The 16,529-nt window shown below is 39.4% G+C and overlaps 2 protein-coding genes across 5 annotated transcripts in view; one reads left to right on the top strand and one right to left on the bottom strand.

Moving 5' to 3' along the window:
* The window catches only part of LOC134823543 (JNK-interacting protein 3-like), a 38,044-nt gene that overhangs the window by 7,410 nt on the left and 14,105 nt on the right, over positions 1 to 16,529 (top strand). Inside the window, exons 2-23 of one of the 4 annotated variants that reach the window (XM_063835059.1) lie at positions 33 to 200; positions 889 to 1,009; positions 2,103 to 2,173; positions 5,054 to 5,165; positions 5,552 to 5,631; positions 5,859 to 5,929; positions 6,331 to 6,450; positions 6,783 to 6,874; positions 7,083 to 7,140; positions 7,399 to 8,163; positions 8,936 to 8,992; positions 9,647 to 9,788; positions 9,921 to 10,027; positions 10,321 to 10,488; positions 10,678 to 10,715; positions 11,003 to 11,208; positions 14,388 to 14,532; positions 14,821 to 14,980; positions 15,154 to 15,234; positions 15,442 to 15,563; positions 15,729 to 15,764; positions 16,272 to 16,384. In XM_063835059.1, the coding sequence (XP_063691129.1) occupies positions 33 to 200; positions 889 to 1,009; positions 2,103 to 2,173; positions 5,054 to 5,165; positions 5,552 to 5,631; positions 5,859 to 5,929; positions 6,331 to 6,450; positions 6,783 to 6,874; positions 7,083 to 7,140; positions 7,399 to 8,163; positions 8,936 to 8,992; positions 9,647 to 9,788; positions 9,921 to 10,027; positions 10,321 to 10,488; positions 10,678 to 10,715; positions 11,003 to 11,208; positions 14,388 to 14,532; positions 14,821 to 14,980; positions 15,154 to 15,234; positions 15,442 to 15,563; positions 15,729 to 15,764; positions 16,272 to 16,384 (3,033 nt within the window). The remainder of the gene's footprint in view (positions 1 to 32; positions 201 to 888; positions 1,010 to 2,102; positions 2,174 to 5,053; positions 5,166 to 5,551; positions 5,632 to 5,858; positions 5,930 to 6,330; positions 6,451 to 6,782; positions 6,875 to 7,082; positions 7,141 to 7,398; positions 8,164 to 8,935; positions 8,993 to 9,646; positions 9,789 to 9,920; positions 10,028 to 10,320; positions 10,489 to 10,677; positions 10,716 to 11,002; positions 11,209 to 14,387; positions 14,533 to 14,820; positions 14,981 to 15,153; positions 15,235 to 15,441; positions 15,564 to 15,728; positions 15,765 to 16,271; positions 16,385 to 16,529) is intronic. The other 3 variants (XM_063835060.1, XM_063835061.1, XM_063835062.1) reach the window with 3 other exon arrangements.
* LOC134823545 (eyes absent homolog 1-like) lies at positions 11,824 to 13,706 on the bottom strand. The gene has a single exon (XM_063835065.1). It carries the CDS (start codon positions 13,661 to 13,663, stop codon positions 12,146 to 12,148), a length of 1,518 nt encoding a protein of 505 aa, XP_063691135.1. The 5' UTR covers positions 13,664 to 13,706; the 3' UTR covers positions 11,824 to 12,145.

The raw sequence follows: 16,529 nt of genomic DNA, 5'->3' as shown, positions 1-16,529 counted from the left end.
AACTTCAATTATCTGAAATACTCACTGTTCAGGTGATAGCAGAATTGATGCCCCTAATAGTCAGCGTGTTGGAGGAGCTTGATATTGCCTTCCTGGAGTGCGATGAGGCTGTCCTAGCAATAGAAGAGCTCCGTGATGAACTCTCCCAGACAAAACAAGAGATGAAACGACAGAGACAACTAAGAGAACTAATTGAAGAGGTTTAGATTCCTGTTGCTATGCAAATGACTGTTGTTCTAGCTGAATTATTGTATCAGAGGAATTATAATTTATCCAAAGCCTACAAATGCAGAGGTACCAAGTACAATTTATAGGGATAACTCATTGGGGCAATGCCTAAAAATCCAAGTACTGTGATTATTTGTTTTACTAGTTGTTACATAAAAGCAGGGTAATAAATACTGTATTTTCTTTCTTGTTCTTTCTATAATCTATGTGTTGGAGTTTGCACAATACCAAGTGCAGAGCAATCTTATATTGTTTCATAGGCTTGTACTTTTTCAAACAATACCATCAAAGTTTCTTTAACTGAATGAATAAAAGAATGAAATATCAAATTGCAACACATGCATGAATTATTTTTTAATAATCTATGTATTATATAATGTAGTTATTACTGCACTGGAGGATGCGTACTGAAAGATTAGATACTCTTTATAGTCGAATCTAAATATATAGTTATCTTACTGCTCATGATAGAACTGTGGTTCAATATTTATTTAGACGTAAATCCTACCAGTTAAAAAAAATCAAAACTTAAAGAAAAACTGGTACAAACCATAATTCTTTCTTGAAACCTGCCAAAAGATTTGTTTCATTTAAATTCTGTTGAACAATAATTGTAGTATTAATAGAGTTAAGCTGTCAGTTAACAACAACATTCCACAGGAGAAAACTTGTTCTGAAGAAACCCTGGAAACCCAAAAGAAAAGATTGTCAGATCAACACGAGCAACTGCATTCTCTAAACAAGTCTATGACCCTGAATCTCTCCTCAAAAAAAGAATACAGTATGTTTAATATTCAATCTGTGATACATTTTCATTGCATGCTACATGTACAGTAAAATCCCGATTTACCGCGCTCCGATTTACCTCAAACCCCGATTTACCGCGGCTATTTCCTTCCCCTAAGTAGGGTTTAATAGCATAAAGTGAACAAACAAAACTCTGATTTACCGCAAACCCCGATTTACCGCGGTTGTTTCCTTTCCCCAAACTCCGCGGTAAATCGTGGTTTACTGTATTTACTTGTTGAGTCAACTCTACCTTAACTTACACGGGATCCTAAAATATGCGATGTCATAAAATTCGTACGTGACCATGTCGTTTATTTACATTTATTTCCGTTTTTATTTACATTATTATTTATCAAATTAATCTATTTGACATGTTAACTGAGAGGTAATTTGATCTAGAAAATTCCGCGTACATTTGATAAGTCGGTATTTCATTTCATGTGTAGGATTTTTCTCGTCTCTTCGACTTCTGAAAGTACACTAAACACGGAAACACCGTACTGTAGAATGTAATAAACTTTGACGAGTAGAGATTGTCACGTATGTTTAGTGTATATAAGTATATTATATTATGAATTATACGCATGATGGATGATATGTTCGGAATGCCGCGTGTAACATAAAACTAATTTCCTTTTTCTGAGGAGTTGAGAGGACGGGCATACGTTCTAGTAAACGTTCTAAAAATTCTTCTAAGGCCTTAGTTATTGCCGATATCTATTATCGTAATATTGTTCACAGTGACGAGAAGACATTGTTGAAGTAAAACATCCCTATCAGGGACAAAAGGAAATCGCGGCATGTACAGAATCGCGATTTTTCCCATTATTTGCGACAAATTTTATGCAAAGTTTAATGTATAGTCTGTTAAAAATCGCGGTATCGCGAATTTTGGCCAAAATAATCGCGAAATCCTTTTGTCCCTAATCCCTATACTCTAAATATTATTATGTGGGGAATTATGCTCTTAAACCACCATGTTTAAATATTTAAATCTGACCAAGCTCCAGCTCAAGAATCTGGCAAAGGTCCAACCGCTTAAGAATTACGTCACTCAGAATTAGTACGTGATTTATTATTTACAGTTCAGAGTTTGGAAGGCAGAATGGTGGTGTTGGAGAAGGATCACAGAGACCTGGAGCGGCGACATATCGACGTGAGTAGTCATTCTACACTTCCGTCCTACTTCTTACATACCTACTAGAAATTCCTGATACTTCCTAATGCGTTCTAGTGCTTCCTTATACTTTCTAATGCTTCATAGTTATTTCTAGTATTCCCTACTGAGAACTACTTTCTACCTTATTTTGCCACACTTAAAGCGTGCTAAACTTGAAGGATAACACCGATTAGAAATCTACATATTTAGAAAACATCCATCTTACACACACACACACACACACACACATCTCAAACATATACATCTCAAACATTAGCATGAAGCATGATCACACTTAGAATTATTAGTAGTTAGTACGATGTTATTTACAGTTAATTGCTGATCTGCTGGCACGATAAATACAAATATTTACTACTTAGATGTTACAATAATAAACCAGGCTATTTTAGCACGATTTTACTGCTTGTTAAATCACTGCGACAATCGTCTAATCTCATACACAGTAAACACTACATGTGGCTAGTGCACTGTTACCATGACAATATTACTGTATATGGTAATGTTACCATGGCAATATTACCGTATATGCCTTTTTAGGTTGGACAACTTTACCATTTATGTGCAGTGTACTAGCCGTTTAATTGCTGACCATAGCTGTTATACTGTTATAAATCAGAGAAAACTTCAAAATATGTGTCACGTGACGAAACAGGAAAAGTTTTTCCTTTGTTGTCAGTTATTGAGCACTGTCCCTACAATACCAAATACATGTGAATAATACAGTGAAATACACATGAACCTTGTACAGCTGTAAGAAAGCCCTAGCAGAACCAATGCACATCATCTGGTCCCGCTCTTTAGTTACTGGGGAGGTCCCTAGTTTCTATAAGTTCTCACACGTATTTCCTCTCCACAAGAAGGATAGTCGAGCCAAACCAGCTAACTACCGACCTATATCACTCACCTCTCATGTGGTTAAAGTATACGAGAGGGTGATAAGAAAAAAGCTGGTTAACTATTTGGAGATCAATAACCTCATATGTAGTAAGCAGCACGGATTTAGATCTGGCCGGAGTTGCCTTACTCAACTTCTCCACCATTTTGATGACGTTTTGGATTCTCTGAGCAACAATTCAGATTTTGATTCAATATACCTCGACTATGCCAAGGCTTTCGATAAAGTCGATCACAAACTCCTACTGAGAAAGCTCCAACTCTATGGAATCCATCCTAAAATCATAAAGTGGATAGAATCTTTCCTCTCAGACCGGAAACAAGCAGTTGTTGTTGACGGTCATCTGTCCATCCTTGCACTGATAATCAGCGGAGTTCCACAAGGTACGGTTTTGGGGCCGATCCTTTTCTTGATTTTTATCAATGATATCGAACATTGTATCATGCACTCTATAATTCGATGTTTTGCTGATGACACTCGCATATCCATTGCTATCAAATCGGAGCATGACGTCAAGCTCCTCCAAGAAGATCTGCAAAATGTCATTGACTGGTCTGAAAGAAATAGTATGGCCCTTCACAAAGACAAATTTGAGTACATGTGTCATAAATTCAACCACCAATATGTACTATCTGAACTTCCATTTGTGGTTGAACACTATCAATACTCAGTTTCCAAAGACACCATACTTGAGCCAATACATCAGCTCAGGGATTTAGGCGTCATAGTGTCAAGTGATCTCTCTTGGTCCCCTCACATACGAGCCATTGCAGATAAAGCTCGCCAAAAAGCATCATGGGTTCTCAGTGTATTTCACACACGATCTCACTCCATCATGCTGACGCTATACAAATCAATGGTTCGAAGTCTGATTGAATATTGCTGTCCATTATGGCATCCCTCAAAAATCAGCGATATCCAAGAACTGGAGAGTGTACAGAAAGCATTCACCGCCAGAATATCAGGAATGCGCGATCTCCACTACTGGGATCGCCTGGTCTATCTATCTCTGATGTCTCTTCAACGAAGGCGGGAGCGATTCATCATTCTCCATATGTGGAAAATCCTCCACGGAAAGACCAGCAATGATCTGAACGTTCTATTTGTTTCACGCCCAAGGCTTGGAAACCTTGCAGTAATTCCATCAAAACGTAGAACCAGTTCAACAGCAAACCTCACCTTGTTTGACAACTCATTTGCAGAGTTGTCAAATGAGTTGGAATGCAATCCCCTACCATCTGAATGTCATTCAAGATCTAGAGCACTTCAAAGATAAGCTCACAAAGTTCATGTTGTCTCTCCCTGATAAGCCGCCGATCAGGGGATATACTCCTCCAAATACCAACTCTCTGCTGTGCTGGCGCAACGAGCGAGACTCTACTTCGCTATGGGGTGGTCAGAAGATGTGATGGCCCCGTCAAGTCTTGACGAAACTCAACATAGGTCACATAGGTAGGTCTGTACTGCCGGTTCACCTAATACATCAGATCTTTGGTGGCGTGCTTGCAAACAATGCTATCTTATCACACTTTACTTACTTCATTTACACGTGGCAAATAACCATTCAGCTTAAATGTCTGGTTTTCCCAAAAAGTCTCATTGATTTTAATTGAGTTTAACTGATTAATGATATATACAATGTTACTTACTATTAAGTTATACACACTGTGAGTTACACATCATAACAGGACTCTTTAGTACTTGTACACTTAATAATACATATACTTGTAGATCCTTCATAATGATATGTATAACTGACTCCGCTCTTATTCAGTAAATGTAAACAGCCAGATGTTATGCACAATTACAGCGATTTTGTGGTTACAAATAAAGTCATCTTTGCTGTAAACTTCCTTGTTCCAGACTTTATAGAGTATGATCTAAGCTGGTATGCTAAATATGCTAAATATGCTAAATATGCTAAATATGCTGAGTATGCTAAACCACGATATAATCTGCAGACAGTTCAACAGCTGGTAAAAACAAAGAAGACAGTTCGAGAACAATCCCTGGTTATCGAACAGAACAACTCCAAAGCAGAGGAGAGAACTCCCATCCTCAAACCCCCTTCAGGTTCTTTTAAAATTCCTTTTCCATGCCTGTGCATTTTGATAAAAGTAGAGATGAAATTGGAATAGTAATGTATATCGTATTACAAATTTTAAAGGTATCTGTACACGAGGGATTTGTATCAGAGAAGCTAGTTATGACAGTTTGATAAATTCTACTGATATCATGTCTGCAATGTGCTGCGTGCCATGCTAATTATTAAGAGAGAGATATGCCACCCTGCTCTTTGTGACAGCTTGTACACTGTACAGTGTGTACTGATCCCACTTATCATAGTATTACCTTATATGGTCACACTAACCAGCCAATATTGCCTTATATGGTCACACTAACCAGCCAATATTACCTTATATGGTCACACTAACATAATGATTACCCTACATGTACAGATAGAGTATTTACAAGTACACCTGTTAAAATGCAGAACTTCACCTCAGATGAGATTCTCGACGTATCCAACAAGTTCCAGGTACAGGGAAAATATTTCACAGCACCTTATCAGTGCTTCATTGCCAATAATTAGGCCACCACAATTTCAGTCGCTCTCAGTTTGGTCCGTTTAAATAAACGTCGATAAAGTATTTCCTGGGTAAATTTGACAGTGCACTTTCTGCCTATTTTATTGTATTTGAAAAAACAATAACAATAGACAATATTAAAAACACTAGCGGATTATATACCTTGATCTCCACTCAGGAGGAGGAGGATATCAGCGGAGTAGCGGAGGTTGAGGAGGAGTTCAGCTTGGAGCGAGCTCCTACACGCAGGTGGGTACTTAACCACACTGGAATGTAGTTATATCACCACATCGGAATGTGGTTGTAGCTGCCTCATGAACTCGCCTGGCCACTAATCAATTCCAGGATATTCGAGCTTATTCATTTAGAACAGAACAAGTCCTTCATATTATGGGGACAGGGTGTGGACTGGCTACACCTGGTTCAAAAGCACTTCCATCCCATACACAATGCTGACTACAACAATTAACAACAGAGTTGCAATAAATAATATATATATTTTATATTATAGCATTTATTATCCACTTTTCATTGGGTAAGCGATTCAATCTATCTATGTAAATTTCATATCAGTGAATATTATATTTCACAATCAAGTAATTTACGTGACCAGTTTAATTCTCTCTGTTTGCACTGAACACTAACCACAGTATGATGAGGTGTGAGAGTGAGGAGGAGCTGGATGATGAACTGGACGGTTTACAGAACGTCCTGTCCCAGCCTGCTAATACTCAGAACTTGTTTGATGAACTTAATGGAATTCCTGTCGGGTAAGAGGGAGATTAAACCCTGAGATGTGTATTGTCTGATAACCTTGATACTTTCAAGTTGATTGTTGGAAGCTTGAGTCGCTGTGCGAATCAATTTAGTTATTTTAAAGAATATGTTGCAATATGTGCAAATGCAATCTACAACAATTTGTGTTTTCTATTATAAAACAATGATTCAGATTTGGGGAGTGCAATTTTCATTGGCCACAAAATCTCTTTTACTTTGAGTCAATAATTCTTTGATCTTACGATACATATTACTTGCTTCTCAATGTACACTGCACACGTGATCATGGAATACTCGAAATATGAAACCTTTTCTTTTTGGACAGAGTATCGAGTCCTGCAAAGCACCAAGCTCTCATCCAAGAAGCTACAGACTTTCTCTCCGAGCCTTCTTCGAGGCGTAGCTCAGTTTTTAGTGGTTTGTAAACTGCCTGTGTTCTTCTAATTTACTAAAGATCTCTATCTACTAGTAGTTTATTTTTAATTATAACGGCGAGAACAGTTTATATATTAAATGCTGTCTACAGTATAATCTCTCTGTCTACAGAGAGAAATGCTGTCTACAGTATAATATTATTTTAGAATTGTGAGAATTTTTTCCGATCTGAAGTGTCTTTCCCTTGCAGCAGGTGATAATGAGATGCAATCACTGTTAAAAGAAAAGCAGGACTTGGAGTTTTTAAGGTGAGTTATTAAATTCCTTCAGCCCGATTATAGGAAACTATTTAACTATTTAGAGAAACTATTTAACTACCTTGCTTTGTGAAGTGCTGAGAAAGAAATAAGAGCTGGCTTGAGTCCCACGGTGCAGTAATTATAGCGAACAAATACATCCATCTATTTCATAACATTTAATGTAATCCGACCCTAGCAGTAGCAATATGATTATAGAATTCCCTGTATCCGATAGTGCGGTGTATCTATAATACCTACATACCTCAGGGACCTGACTGTTCGAACTGACAAACTGACACAGACTGGTCTGACTGACCTTAACGTCCCTTCTCAACCTAGTGTTGCTGAAGGTGGGGTCACTTCACAGCCTCGTGTTGCTGAAGCTGGGGTTCAGTGTTGTTGTGTCCAAACAAAGACAAACTCTCAACTCACAGCCATATCTGACATTAAACAAGGTTTAAATCATTCTGTGTTTGCGGGATCTGGCTCTGAAAATACAGACAATAACCAGGGTCAAGTAAAAGAACAATTATTAGAGACGCTGAATGAGCTAGAAGGAATCCTCAGATTAGCACTGGAAAGACAGGACGAGATACCAAATAAACCGGACATTGTAGGTCTTGAAAAATCGAGTAGTCTACCTTTGACGGCACTTGAAGAAACAACGAAACAAAACCGGCGTGAGCCTGAAAAACCTAACATACCAACTCCAACGAGTGACGAGAACTTTGTCAACGAAGTATTTTCATTTCTAGATGACAGTTCAAGGTCTAACGTGAGCAGAACAGTAACTAAAACTAATATTCTGGACTATTTTGAGAGCCTCCACGAAGAACGTTTCCCTTTCAACCAGAGAATCGTGTCACCTTCTCCAAGATCACCTTCAAACTCCCGAAGCTCCTCCTCCTCCCCCTCCTCCTCCTCTACCTGCTCCTCCTACACCACACTCACAGAAAAGGAGATATACGAACAGCTGTATCCTGAGTACGATGTGACCGTTGAGATACTTTACAAAACACAGCAAGATGTCCTGTAAGATACTGAGTATGGCTTACCACTTGACTGTCAGTTCTCTTCTGTGCATCTTCCATCATCACATTCCTCAAAACCATTGCGGGGGCATTGCCACTTCACTTTGCACTCATTCAACCTTTGACAGTGTCGTGTTTTGTAAGTGAAAATGGCACGTGGTTGTGGCGATACTTCCCGCCATACGTCCATGCGGGAGACATCACTCTACACTCACTACAGGCCCCATGTGGAGCATACCGAGTAATATGAGAAAATAGAGAAAATATAAATGAATACTCGTGGTCTGTGGCACCGCTTCAGTACGCACTTACACCCGAAATCTCGAACACAGTCGTGACTCGTGGTTTGCATACACAAGGAAAGTACCACAGAGAAATTATCCTTTCACAACTACGTGCCATTCTCTTACTACGACCAATTCACAGCAAGCCACCTTACGTCATTTTCACATTCCATTTCTTTCAAACATCGCAGGGTGATAATCGTCTTAGTAGCCACATCTTTAACTTGGGTAGATTTTGCAGCAACGCATGACTTTTCTAGCTCCGGGCTATTTTATTTACGCTCACTTGGTGACGAGCACTTCTAGCTGCCTACTACTGAGCAGTGCACTTTTCTTGCTTCCAAAATGGGCTAGTTGTATCTCTCAAACCACCTGTTTAATGAGATTGGATAGAATCGAAAATGTTGACACCTCGTTAGAAACAGACAGACAATAATGCTAAACTTTAATTTCGCATGATTGAATTGATAATGAACAAACTTTTCTCAGGAATAAGTTGATGAAAGATAACAACGAACTACTTACTAAACTACAGCAAAGCGAGAGGTACGAAAATTGGATGAGTATTTTTTGATAGATTCACTGTAGCGTATAAAAGAATGTCGAACACAGAGGTTTTATAGATTTATATATTCTTTTACATGTTTTATGTTTACTTTCACGTTTGGGGTGAAATAAATTTGTTTTGAAACCTGACGGTGATTCTGGGATTTGATTTGTCAACGCTGGAAGCTGATTGGTTAATAGCTGTCACGTGTTAGAAAGGAATATGTTTCACCTCCCCACAAGTATCCAGATCTATAACACTATCAGTAACCTGACTTGCTTAGCAGGATTTCGTAACTCGTAGGGCAGCTATACTGCAAAATTCTGTAGCTTATGGATCCACAGATTGAAAGTCTGCAGTAAATTATGGTGAATGATCTAGAAATTCGATCATAGTTCGTGAAATTTCATCATGTCGAAGCAAGAACAAACACTGAAATGGTTAATAAATCATTTAGCTGAAATTCTCTTGTGTCACGTGGTTGTATCACGTGGTTTGACGGGCCTATCACATCACCCAATAAGGACTAAGCAGCCTCAATATCCATTTACCAACAATTTCCATGAAAATCGCTGTGGTAAAAGCCAGATAGTTTTCCTCAAAACTCCTTACTCAAGCTTTTTTTATCCGTTGGATAACCATACGTATTTCAGTACAACTGAGGGCTCCGATAAGAAGATCACAGCCCTCGAATCAGAAAACAAGAACATATTCGAGAAACTTATGGAAATGGAGATGAGGATGAAGCAAATGAGTACGTTGCAACATCCTGCTCTTATCTCCAAACCCTCAGAAGTAAATATTTGACAGTTCCTTTAATGTCAGACCTTTTAGTTTATAAAAGGTCAAAATACTTCGACAGTGCGTGCTATGTGCATGGATAACTATTTATCAGTTATAACGAGTGTTTCATGCTATTCTTCCAAGGAAGACCATAACTCTGAAAAGCGATTTACGAGGTCTGAGATGGACAAGGTAATACGAGAGAAGAACCTTTATAAGGAGAAGTACTTGGAGTTACAAGAGGATTTGAGGTAAATTGCCAGCCTATTTCAGACTTTGCCCTGAGCTCGGTCACAATATTGATTTAAATCGTACTGGAACGGAAGGAGCGAACATTTAAAAACTAATGTCCTTCGCGCGAAGATGTGCGCTTTCGTCGCGCGCATCAACTCGATCCAAGGAATGGAGCAATCATGTGACATGACAAAACCGCTGCAAATTACTTCGCGGTTTGCAGTGGTATTGTCATTTATTCCATTGTTTTCACTTAAATACTATTACAAACTTACTCTACTTACTTTAAACTAACGACTGATTATTTCAGCACCAGATATGTGGAGGTACAACAAGAATCAACGACCAATGAAAAGAGCAAGTTCTGGGCACTGTTCAATGGACTATTCGCCAGAAAAAGGACCGCGTCTGAACCTATGACCGATGATAGAAAGGTTGCAGTTGGGCAAATGAAGAAACTTCCTGACATGATAAAAGAGTGAGCTTTTCATTAAGATTCATTGGATTTGCTTTTGTCTATCAATTGTTGACAAAAGCATACAAATCCACGTACAATCATTGCACAATCGCGAATTTGCTTACTGAGTACTGACCTACAGAAAAAGGCACATCTAAAGTCTACCCGAGTCTCAAAGCAACAAATTATGCGACAAAATCCTATTTTCAGAGATAACAAGAACAAGTTAGCCAGACAGAAAGCTGCAAGTAAGTTTTAGAAATTAATTACTGTGTTACTATGATAGTGCAACGATTTAAAATTGGCGGTTGAACTTGAGAACTCGATAATAATGATAAAGATCCACTCAGTATTTCTACTAGAAACACTAGGAACTGGATTGGTTTTTCTGTGTATTTTGATTGGCTCACCCCACTGAGAATTTCAAAAAAACCGCCAAATCTAAATCGGCGCACTATAATTGGGACAATTAGTCTGTAAATTACTTAAATTGAACCCAGGATGTTATTTGAATCACTATTAACACATATTTCAGTGCAAAGCAGACATTTCATACAAGGGTGGAGTTTACCGCACGATGTAGCGTCCCAAAGTCTCCAAGACATGGACTTTATACAGAGTATACCCGCACCTATTTACTGCGGACCTCTTGGGTCTCTTGACAATGAAAGAAAGAGTCTGGTGCGGTGTTGTGCGACTGCAAATGACGACGATCCTCTTACCACCAGATATATGACATGGGTAGGTAGATTTAGGTTCAGTGTTTCGTACTTTCAGTAGTGTAGAATCAGATATATTTGTTTATAGTTGAAGAACATTGCTGCTTTGGACATCCTTAATTTAATCACATTAGTGTTTCATTTCTAATGAGGCACTCTATGCTCGTTGTTATGTCACTCCCTTGTCTGTGAGAGTCTCTAAGTTTCGATGGAGAATGTTAGGACATATCTTAAGAGGACAGGAAGACTCACCAGCATACACCTCTATGTTATTTGCTATAAATTCTGATATTTTTATGGAAGGGAGACGGGGTAGACCATGTTTAAACTTATTAGATGTTATTAGAAAAGACTTGACTAGTAGAAATCTTGATATTAGACTTAAGAATTTGACTGATTTCGAAGACCTTAGATTTTTAGCTTTAGATAGGGAGGAGTGGAAGAAGTTAGAAGATGGTTGATGTTTTTGTTTTCTTTTTTATGCGTTTTGATATCTATAAGGTGCCTAGGATGCTCTTTTAAAGAGATATTTCGTACTTTGAAAGATTTACTACTACTAGTGTTCAAAATTTCGCCTTTAAGTTGTGTAAATTAACTATTATCGTGGGCAATTTTGGGGAACAAATTAAATGAGTTTAATAACTGTAACACAACGTATAACTGTAACCAAATAATAATATCTGAATCCTGTTCGTTTAATATTTAATATAAAACTGAAACCTTACCAGAATAAATTAAAGTGCAAGCTCCAACCAGTTTTTATTGCCCTACATAGCACATTATATCTTAATTTAAAGCTCTGCTTACAATTAAAATTATATCAATTCAAAATCAATTGTGAATAATCGAATCAAGATGTATTTCTAATAGTACATGCAGGTTAAAAATTCATTCTCATATCAAATAACTTAAACTATTAACTCTGTTATTGTCCTTTGATAAGCTACACACTGCAGAGACTACAAGTATTCTTCCCGTAATGCCACGTGCAAGTTTGTCAAGTCCTGATGGCAACTAACTCTCCAGAATGGAAAGCCTAGCTGTTTCGCTGCTTGAGCCTCATCATCGTTATCTCCAATAGCAATATACGTGACTTTAGTGCTGAACCTGGCCACAATGCGCTCGAAGCAACTCTCTTTACCAATAGCTGTAGCACTGTAGATATTCTGTACCGGGAACATCTCTCCCAGGCCGTGTAGGAGACATTTAGCCAGTGCTGGTACCAGTTGAGTTGTAGTTACCAGGATGTTAACGCTGTCCTGGCGCTGGTGGATCAACTGTAACGCCTGCATGCTCAGTCCCAACCAGTTATCTGTCATTGAATCCACCTCATTCCTCAGCTCTACCCAAGATTGGTATTTCTGTGGTCCGAGGAGTTTGTTGACATTATCCGCACACGCCGTGTAAATCTCCCGTATTCTACGGTACCTAAATGCTAGTTTCCTGAACCAGGCTGCCCCTCCTACAGCTGCCTTGTTTAGTGCTCCCTGTTGTGCTGGAGCGCTGAAACCATCAGCACTGAAGTTGTAGTTGTGAAGCTCCTGTCCAGTGTCCTTGCTTGCTACATCCTCTATATGAACTTGGTCACACTCTTCAAGGTCATTGAAAAAGAGATGAGTATCTGCTAGGTTAAAGATCATATCCTCCATCCTCAGCCCCAGGTTTACTGTAGACTGTGCATCTTTCTGATAGGTTTCAGCATAAGCTCCCGTCAGCAGAGAGTGGAATATTATTATAGTCTCATCCAAATCCCAGATGAAAACTTTCTTGATAGCTGAAGCTGCTGTAACATTATTTTTCTCTGATCTGATAGAAATCATGCTGTTGACATTATAAACCCCCTGTTTAGTGATACTCCTCCCACGAGGGTTAGGAGACAAGGGTGGACTCTGAGGTTGATATTTCTGAGGCTGAATGTAACTGTTTTTAGGACAAATCTCAGTATAAGGCTGATAGTTAGCAGCAGGACTACTGGGAACTCCTCCTTGTGAAGCTGCAAAGTAGTAATCTCCCGCTCCTGCTCTATAGTACATCTGAGGGTTAGGAAACCCGAACGTCTGGCCGGGTCCCTGGTACATAAGGTGAGGGCTGTAAGCGTAGTATTGGTGACCCTGCTGGTCGTACTCTGGTGCTGCTGCTGCTTCTTCCTCCGTGGGACTGCTGATCATCTTCCGTCTCTCTTCATAATTGTATCCTGCGTAGTTATCTTGTGTTGTCTGGTATCCTGCACCTCGTCTCCCGGGGGACTGTACCTCTGCTGCTTCTTTGGGAGATATCGAAGTTTCCACCACTTTTTCCTCGCTGTAGAACTCCCCCTGCTCCCCACTCCCCTCTTCCTTTACTCTCCTGGTGTCTCTTTCTGCCGGGGTTGTTTCCCCCGCCTCTCCCTTTTCAGCGGCTGTATGCTCGACCTTGAGTCGGGAGGAAACCCGCTCCAAGTCGGGCTGGGCCACGGTGGGCTGCACTGTGCTACTCATGTAAAGCAAAGGAACGAACGAGAGACGGTAACTGAACACCGCGCTGTGCAGCGTCTCGGGTTACAGCGCCAGCGTTAATGCGGTGTACAGTGTCAGGTGGCATTAGCTCCGCGGACTGAGTACCACGAGCTGGCCATAATTAGAGAGAAGATGTGCAACCAATTTTACCTTTTCAGTGCGATTATTTAGAGAGTTGTACTTTTAATTGGAGGTGTAAAGATTAAAAGGATTGAGTCAAAAGTACAAAAAGTAGCATCTGATAGCAATTCCTAAGGATTCTTATACTTTAGTAATAATCAGAATGCATATTATGTACTTACATGTCGTATTTAGGTGCTGATAGTTGAAACAAGATACACCAGTCAGTTACAACTTGTAGTATTTTTGACTGTATAGTTAGCTCTCCCATTCCATTAATTTGTGTATTTTGTAAATCTACTGTCATTAACGGCATGCCCCGTCGTTTTTAAACTTGTGCTTTAATCAAATGTGATAAGAAATTACTCAAACTCTTCCAGCCCGGTGGCAGGATATGGGCAAAAGGTTGTCTGCACGAGGGTGCTTTTAGTTGTTTTCAGGGAAGCACCTTATCGTGGACATATGGTTTTACAATGTAAGCAGAGTACTTAGCTAGGTTACCATGGTTGTTACTATGGTAGTCACCAGGGTAGTTTATACAGTAGTATACACGTACAAGTTACTTGACAACGTCCAAACTCCTCAGGTTTGCTGTGAAAGAGAGGGGCAGGGAGAGGTCTACATAGTTGACCCGGCTAATCCTACTGAGATTAAGCAGACATTTGTCGCCACCAAGTCTTCTATAATCTGCATAGCTTACGTCCCTGCCGCGGAACCGCTCCTGGAGCTAGGTGACAAAAGTTGCTTATTTTCAGAGTTTAAAATATTCTGGATCGTATGCACAATTTAGATGCGTGCGATGTGGAATCGCACTATCTGCCGTATATTTCCTGCATTTTTATGCGTTATTTGAAATAAAAATCAGCTATGGTGGCTCCGAACCGGCGCGTAGATAAAACTGTTCAAGTTGTTTTATCATTTTCATTCCCTTAAACTCCCTTATTGTGTCATGAAAGTTTCATATTTCCTTAATCCCTGATTTGCCGGATTTTCAATTACCTGACTGCTTGAACCTGCAGAGATGGTGAACCTAAAGGAAACGGCAGAGATGAGCGATAGTGATAATGAGAGTAGCGACATGGGGAGTGCTAACGATAACTTCGAGTATTGCTCCACTAATCAGTCGGATCACCTCCTCCTTCACAAACCAACCTTCTGGCTTGGCACTCAAAGCGGATTGTGAGTTACAAATATTCAGCACTTGTTGTGTTGTCTGGGTGACATTTTAGCTATTATTCGCTGGACGAGCAATGCCAATAGCAATTTTTACTGGAACATCATACATACAAATTGTTCAGTTTATTTCAGATTTTTCCAAACTTCTTTAAGTTTAACATTAAACTTATTTTCAGCGTGGCAATACACTCATCTATGGAACAATCTGAAACACTTCTCAGTCGTGTCCGGTTGAAGGACTCCATCCTCGAAATAAGGTACGGACTACGGATTACGGAGTAGAGAATATAAATATGAAGAAATTTAAAATTACTAAAGCGACGTAAACTACACCTCTGTCGAAAAAAAGCTGGGCCTTAATTTTGAGCTTGTATTATAATTATTTTGCAATTTCGAGATTTTTGCGGCCCACTTTTCGCGGCCGTTCTATAATTCCAACTCCCTGACCGGACTACACCTCACAGACATATTGCGCGTCACAACGTGGTAATGGTCGGATGCGCGGACAGCAGTGTGGCCATCTTCAACAAATACAAGGATGACGGTCACGGCTGGAACATGAACAACTACAAGCTCGTCATGTTAGGTGAGTTTTATGTTGCTGCTCGTGGGTGGACGGTGCACGTATGTTTGTGTTGTTCGTGGTTTTTGTATGTGTAAACCTAATTTTTTATGCGAAATTAATTTCATTTTCAAAAGTTCAACAGGTCTGTTTTTAACTAAATATTGGTTACAATATCTTGTTTTTTAGATAAATGGCACTACCTTTTGAACAACGTATGTTACGGTAAGACAAACGATCACTGCCTGCGTGTTTCAGATTGCGGGATCATGTGTTATAATCCTCTAAATTGAGAATTAGCACTAATTCGAAAACTGTTTAATTCTCTTCATGAAAATCTTATGGCAGTTTTTATTCTCAAATCTGCAACTATTTCTGTACTTCTAAAACTCTATACGCAGAAAACTTGGAAAGATGATTGGCTGTGAACGAATTTGTCACACTTGTTTGTTTCCTACTGCGTCCTCTGAAACATTCTTCACAATTTACTTATTGCACGCTTTTTTAATACGGTTCATTAAATTTTTGATTAAAGTTGTGGTTTTAGTAAAGAATTCAAGAGAACCTGTACAAGTTTTACAGGGGTGGGCGACAATTAACCCCCCGACAATTGAGCCCCCGACAATTGACCCCTGACAATTGACCCCCCGACAATTGACCCCCCGACAATTGACCCCCTGTTTTACAGGTTCTCCTGAGTTCTCTTGAATAAACTCTGTATTCTATTTGCAGGTAAGACGATGCAACCATTACCAGTCTCTGTTATAGCACCTGTCGGGGAGAATATCTGGATCGGATACGGGGGAAACATTGCAGTCCTGTCCCTCCCCAACATCAACATAAAGGTAATCTAGGTGCTGGAAGACCCAATTAGGTGGACTTATCTTATCTGTGTGGGGTGAAAATCAAACCTAAATTTTACGACATTTACGGTCACCCACTGATAAATAGTTAGTGAAAAGAATTAATACACGACATCTTTCAAGCATA

Source organism: Bolinopsis microptera, chromosome 11 (assembly GCF_026151205.1).
Source record: "Bolinopsis microptera isolate Bmic1 chromosome 11, MBARI_Bmic_1.0, whole genome shotgun sequence".
Classification (NCBI taxonomy): Eukaryota; Metazoa; Ctenophora; class Tentaculata; order Lobata; family Bolinopsidae; genus Bolinopsis; species Bolinopsis microptera.
This window is presented reverse-complemented; position numbering and strand designations above follow the sequence as displayed.